General features: G+C 54.4%; 1 protein-coding gene across 1 annotated transcript in view; it reads left to right on the forward strand.

Moving 5' to 3' along the window:
- The first annotated feature begins 19 nt into the window (after positions 1 to 19).
- The window catches only part of LOC108537434 (cerebellar degeneration-related protein 2-like), a 16,935-nt gene continuing 10,493 nt past the window's right edge, over positions 20 to 6,461 (forward strand). Inside the window, 1 exon segment of the mRNA XM_017884905.1 lies at positions 20 to 161. Coding sequence (XP_017740394.1) covers positions 83 to 161 — 79 coding nt within the window. The 5' untranslated portion in view covers positions 20 to 82.

Raw genomic sequence — 6,461 nt, forward strand, 5'->3', positions numbered from 1 at the left:
CCGTCTCCGCCGCATTGTCCCGGGCCGCGCGTCCCGGCCCTGAGCCGCGCCGCCGCAGCACCCGCCAGCCGCCCGCGGGGCCATGCGGAGAGCCGCCGGGATGGAGGACTTCTCCGCGGAGGAAGAGGAGCCCTGGTACGACCAGCAGGACCTGGAGCAGGGTGAGCGCGGGGGCGACGGGGGCAGGAAGGCGGGGAGCGCCCGGTGACCCCTGTCCGCTTCTCCATTGTTGGGCGCTATCACCCCGGGAGGGGCTGGGCTGGACCCGGCGCGCCTGACTCGGAGGAGCGACGCGTCTGGAGAACCGGGACGTGGAGAGAGGGGGCGCTGCCGGAGAAGACGCGGACCGGACGGGTGGAGACCTGCAAAAGTGGGGGGGCGGGGGACGGTCTTCCTATTTTCCCAGACCACAGGGCATCCGTCATCCAGCTCGCCCACCCCGTCCTGGAGGCAGCAACTGCCCAGCCACCCCTGGTATTGTTACGGGGCCTGAGCGCTGGCTAGGAGTCTTTGGAGGCCGGGAGGCGGCTCCTTCGTCATGTTTTGCTGGGAGGGTGGCGTGTGTATAGAGGCAAGTTATCTCACACCAAATCCAGCAGCACCCGTCCCTGCCAGGATTTATGAGCTCTAAGACTCCCAGAAAGTTTCCCCAACTCGCTTCCTACTCAGGGAGAAGTGGTACCGGGTCTTTGCTGGTGAAGAAGCAGAAAGTCAAGTCTCCCATCTGCCTTCGAGAGTCAGGAGTCGCTTAGCCCTCCCCTGCCCGGTCCCCTTGCAAATGGCTCATGGTTTGGAGGGGGTCAGGTTCGGGAATCCCGGCCAGTGTGCCAGTTGAGAGACTGAATAAAGAGGGATACACCTCCGCTGCCTCCAGTTGCCATCTGAGGGCAGAAAGGGCGACTGGAAGGGGGTTAGAAGCTAGTGATGAGGTGGCCGAAGTGACATCACTAGGAGTGGGGGATGGGGGGCTGTTGGGACAGGAAGCAGGAGGAGGCCTGCTGGAGTGGAGTCAGTTCTACCCTCTCCTCCCCCAAGATGCCTCATTCTTGGATGGTGAGAGCTGGAAGGGGCGAGGAAACATGTCCAGGGAGCAGTGACCTTCCCACAGCCTCCAGCAAGCTGGGGGGTGTGGACACAAGTCTGCTGCAGTTTGTGCCATCGTGGCCTGCTGTGGTGTGCCCACACCCTGGTCTCCATCCACAAGGCTCCAGAGGGCTGGTTTTGCCCTGATGTGCAGCAGCTACCCGGATCCTGAAACCCCTGACCTACTTCCCCACATGGCCAAGATTGACTGCCAGATGAGGCTCTGCCCTTGTGCTCAGGACAAGGGTTAATCATAGCCTCAGGGGGACCAGGGTGGGACTGGGGATGCTGGACTAGACCCTGCCATGGTCTGTGCCCTGGACTCTAACCTCAGCCTCCTTGCCTGGAATGAGATACAGCTCCCCTCAAACACACACACATACACATATCCACACATTGTGAAAACCTCCTCTCCCATCCTGAACAGAGATTTTTCCATGAACACCTATTAGGCTCCCTTTAAGTAACAGACACCATCCTGGGAGCTGGGAATAGTCACAGCCCTGACCTTGAAGGTATACCCTGGCAGGTGAAGGAGGCAGGCTTGTAACTAAGTGCAGGTGGCACAGTATTTTTTTCTTTTTTCTTTTTATTTATTTATTTATTTTGAGACAGAGTCTCCCTCTGTCACCCAGGTTGGAGTATAATGGTGCAATCTCAGCTCACTGCAACCTCCACCTCCCGGGTTCAAGTGATTCTCCTGCCTCAGCCTCCTGAGTAGCTGGGGGACCACACCCAGCTAATTTTTATATTTTTAGCAGAGACAGGGTTTCACCATGTTGGCCAGGCTGGTCTCAAACTCCTGACCTCAAATGATCCACCTGTCTTGGCCTCCCAAAGTGCTGGGATTACAGGCGTAAGCCACCGCACCCGGCTGGTGGCACAGTATTATGGGCAGTGGGGAGGGCTTCCTGGAAGAGCCAGGCTTAGAAAGAAAGATTGGAAACTGAGTTCTTGAGAAGACGGTTTTCAGGTAGGCTGATGCTAATATTGTTACTGTCTCACTTAATTCCTGCACCCCTAATGAAGGCTTTGGCACTGTTCCTGGCCCAGAGATGGGAAAGGAGCCAGGGTGTAGAGGTGGGAGATGTGCAGAGATGTGCAGCTTCTTGAGAGAGAGAAGTATCTGAGACTCCAGTTGCACTGAGTGGCCATGTTCTGGGCTGCCAGGAGGGATGGGCCCTGCAGGCCTTTGCTTCTCTGGCCCTGCTGGTCTGCAGCTGTTGGCCTGACCCAGCAGCGCCAGTGGTAGCCAAAGGCCAGGAATCAGGAGGGAAAGCAGAAATGAGAATAAACTGGAGCTTCCTGCCGAAAGTTGGATGTCTGCTTGCTGTGGGCCAGGTGCTGTGCTGAGCCTGAGGACATAGTCTCTGCCCTCAGAGAGTCCACATTACATTAGAGAAGACAGAAATAGGACCAAACTTATAATGGCGTCAGAGTGAGGGGTTCTGCAACTGTAGACCCAGCGACAGGGACAGCAGAGAGTCAGAAAGGTTTATGCCAAGGCCCTTTTGAGCTGGAGGCTCTCCAGGAGAGGGAGGGAAGAAGTCATTCCAGGGGGAAGGGACACTTGTTCCAAGTCATGGAGCGACATGAGAAGGCTGCAAAGTAGGGAAGGAGGGGCTGAAGGAAGCACTGGACACGGGTTCTGAGGGGCATTCCCATGGGCCCCGCCTGCTCTGTGCCCCCGGGGCCAGGCATGGAGAACTGGATGGTGGGACAGAGCAGGGGCCAAAGGCCAGCCATATTGGGTGTCAGAGGCCTGTTGCATCTCCCAACCCACAAATTCTCTTCCACCCAGCTGCTCCCTGGTTGCCTGTGAGTGGCCCAGAAATGGTTTTCTCAGCCAGCCACCTGGTCTCACCTCCCGTCTGTTTCCTCCTGCCCCAAGGGCAGGCCCCAATTCCACTTTCCAGAAGCTTGACTGTAGAGATCCTGTTTGACTTTGATGCTCTGTCCTGGTGGAAGGCAGCCGTGGGACAAGTGAGGTCCTAGATTATCACTGTGTTCCCTCTGCCTGCTGCCATGAACATCTATAAAAATAGAAAAAGCCAGCTGGGCACAGCAGCTCAAGCCTGTAATCCCAGCACTTTGGGAGGCTGAGGCAGGCGGATCAACTGAGGTCGGGAGTTCGAGACCAGCCTGACCAACATGGAGAAACCCCGTCTCTACTAAAAATACAATATTAGCCAGGCTTGGTGGCACATGCCTGTAGTCCCAGCTACTCAGGAGGCTGAGGCAGGAGACTCGCTTGAACCCAGGAGGCAGAGGTTGTACTGAGCTGAGATAGCGCCATTGCACTCCAGCCTGGGCAACAAGAGCAAAACTCTGTCAGAAAGAAAGAAAGAGAGAGAGAGAGAGAGAAAGGAAGGAAGGAGGGAGGGAGGGAAGAAAGGAAGGAAGGGAGGGAGGGAAGGAGGGAGGAAGGGCCATTAATTATTAAGCACTGGCAGTCCCTCTTTTGGCCCACCTTCCTCCCCCACCTTGGACCAGGCACGGTAGGCCCTGTGAATTCCTCTTTCCAGGCTGAGAGGCGGCTGCTGAGTCACAGATTTGAAGTCCTTGGTACCTGTGCTTTCCCCGCCTGCCTAGCTGACCTTGAGTCCTCAGCCTCAGGAGAGCTCTGACCTGGCAACAGGAGGGAGATCCTGCCTCCACCCTGGTTACCCCAAAGGTGACCTGACCCTGATTCTGTGGACCCAGAGTGGCTGACAGTCATGCCCTGGAGCTGAGAACAGCCCTGCCAGGTAGTACTTGTGTCCACTACCTGGAGCCCACACCCTTACCTTTGTCCTCCCTGAAAATGTCCCATCCCTTTGCTGCATCTCTGCTCTGGAATTTGTGGTGCCCAAGCCAGTGAGCGACAGTGGGATTTCTAAGTTTCTTTTCAAAGACAGGCTCTGGGCTCCGCAGACATTCCTTCTCAGGCCTCTGGGGCATTGCTTCATGTAAAATCACTAAAGCCTCCTGAAGGAGACCCCAGAAAACCCTGGGGTCCAGGCAGGGGAGGTGCCAACCCAGACTTAATTTTATTTTATTATTATTATTTTTTCTTTTGACCTGCACGGTTCAAACCCATAGCCCAGACTTAGTACCTTCCCCAGCTTGGTCCGGTGTGTCCCATTCATCCAGTTGTGACAGGCTGTTACTCCACTTTCACTTCCTGCCTAGCCAGCTCCCCCATTCTCCCGTTCCCAGGCCTCTCTCCTCTGAGCCGGGAGCCGTCACCAGCCCTCTGCTAGCTTGTGTTCTCTCCCTAGCACTTGGCTCCACTCATTTCCCTGCTCTGCAACTTCTAGACTCTTCCCTGATCCCTCCTGGCAGCTTTGACCAGCTTAGCTTGCACTGTGATCCCGTTTCCCTAAAATGATCTGAGACCTGCCTCTCTGCCCCCAAACAGCTTCTATTGTGTTTCTCTTTCTACCTGTCCCTGAATCAGTAGGTGGCCCAAGTCGATTCACTGCCTTCAAAGGGCAACCTTTGATGTCTCTGGTGTATAGGGTGGTATACCACCCTGGTCTGCCAGCATTAGAAATCTACACACAGCCCAGACACTCACCTGGAAGAAGGGGGCATGATGTTGCACTGCACTTGGCCTTTCTTCACTCACCTCTGATGCAGTGGCTTTGCACTCTAGTTAAGCTGCAGGGGCTCCATGAAGGCCACTTACATGGAGCGTGTCCTCCGACACCCACGGCAGGAGGTAGAATCAGTAGCAATGGCCTCTTTGCAGACCATGTAACAGTTTCCAAGGGGGGAACATTTAGGAGGGTAGCTCTCTGATCTCTTTCATGTATGTCTGAACTACTGGATACTGTTCAGGATGAGCTACATTTGAGTCCCACTATGGAAAACAGGAAGATAGCATGGCTCTGTCATCACAAACTGAAGATGATTTTGCCCAGCTCCTGAGTCCTGAGTTACTGCCATGCACACAACATAGCATAGGGCCGTAGTTCAATCTTTTTGTTGAGACAGTCTCGTTCCATTGCCCAGGCTGGAGTTCAGTGGCATGATCTCGGCTCACTGCAACCTCGGCCTCCCGGGTTCAGGCAGTTCTCCTGCCTCAGCCTTCCGAGTAGCCGGGATTATAGGTGCGCACCAGCACACCCAGCTAATTAATTTTTCTGTAGAGACATGGGTCTCACTATGTTGCCCAGTTCAATGATCTTTACATCAAACTTTACAATTTGTAGATACCTCCAGATTTTTGCCCAACTTACAGTTAATACATTCATACAGCATATATTCTCATTCCCTTACTAGGTTTATGTCACGTAACTAGTTTTTCTTGGCATCCTCATCAGAAAGTTAATTGCTCAAGGCTAAAGGTTCTTATCTATGATTTACATGATTTGGTTTCTTTGTTGTTGTTGTTGTTTTCAATGACTGAGGTAGGTGTTTGGGAAAGCTGCCTTTGTTTTTCCAGGCTAAGTTGCTGCAGCCTTGCTCTAGGATAGCAGCTTTGCACTCCTTCTCCAGATGACACAGGGCCCTCCTTTGGCTAAAACCCAGCCCTGGAGGCTCCACTTTGGTTGTTTTAAAACCTCACCTCTGTGCACGGGAGCAGGCTCCAGATTTGTTCCTGTGGGGCAGCTCAGCCTTTATGTCCAGGCTCGGTGGCTGGTCAGGCCCCTCTGCCTCTCACAAGGCAACGTCAGTTCTGCCCCCAGCTTGGCTGAAGGCCCAAGGCTCTGCCCTCAGCTGCCCACCAAGAGTCACTGCTTGCCCGGGCTCGTCCCAAAGGAAAACTTCCACCCCAGGTCTAGATTTCTTTTCAAAGACATCCCTTGTGCTCCCCAGTTATTCCTTCTCAGGCCTCTGTCCATTGCATAGCAAGGGCTCAGCCAAAACAACCGTATCTAGGAAACTTTCTGTCCAGGAGTATAGAGCCCATCCGTCCTCCAGAGACCCTAGAACTATCACTATGTCTAAAAAGGGAAAGCGGTAGAGAACTGGATCCCTGAACCACATCATATTGGCCCCAGTAGAGTTGCCTTTACGCATCTTGATCTGATTTACATCGTCAGCCTAGATTGAGAGCTGTTTTAAGAAGCAGCCTCATAAAGTGAAACAGACCAGCCGGGCGCGGTGGCTCAAGCCTGTAATCCCAGCACTTTGGGAGGCCGAGACGGGCGGATCACGAGGTCAGGAGATCAAGACCATCCTGGCTAACACGGTGAAACCCCGTCTCTACTAAAAACTACAAAAAAACTAGCCGGGCGACGTGGCGGCACCTGTAGTCCCAGCTACCGGGGAGGCTGAGACAGGAGAATGGCGGGAACCCGGGAGGCGGAGCTTGCAGTGAGCTGAGATCCGGCCACAGCACTCCAGCCTGGGCGACAGAGCGAGACTCCGTCTCAAAAAAAAAAAAAAAA

Source organism: Rhinopithecus bieti, unplaced genomic scaffold (assembly GCF_001698545.2).
Source record: "Rhinopithecus bieti isolate Rb0 unplaced genomic scaffold, ASM169854v2 scaffold_13400, whole genome shotgun sequence".
Lineage (NCBI taxonomy): Eukaryota > Metazoa > Chordata > Mammalia > Primates > Cercopithecidae > Rhinopithecus > Rhinopithecus bieti.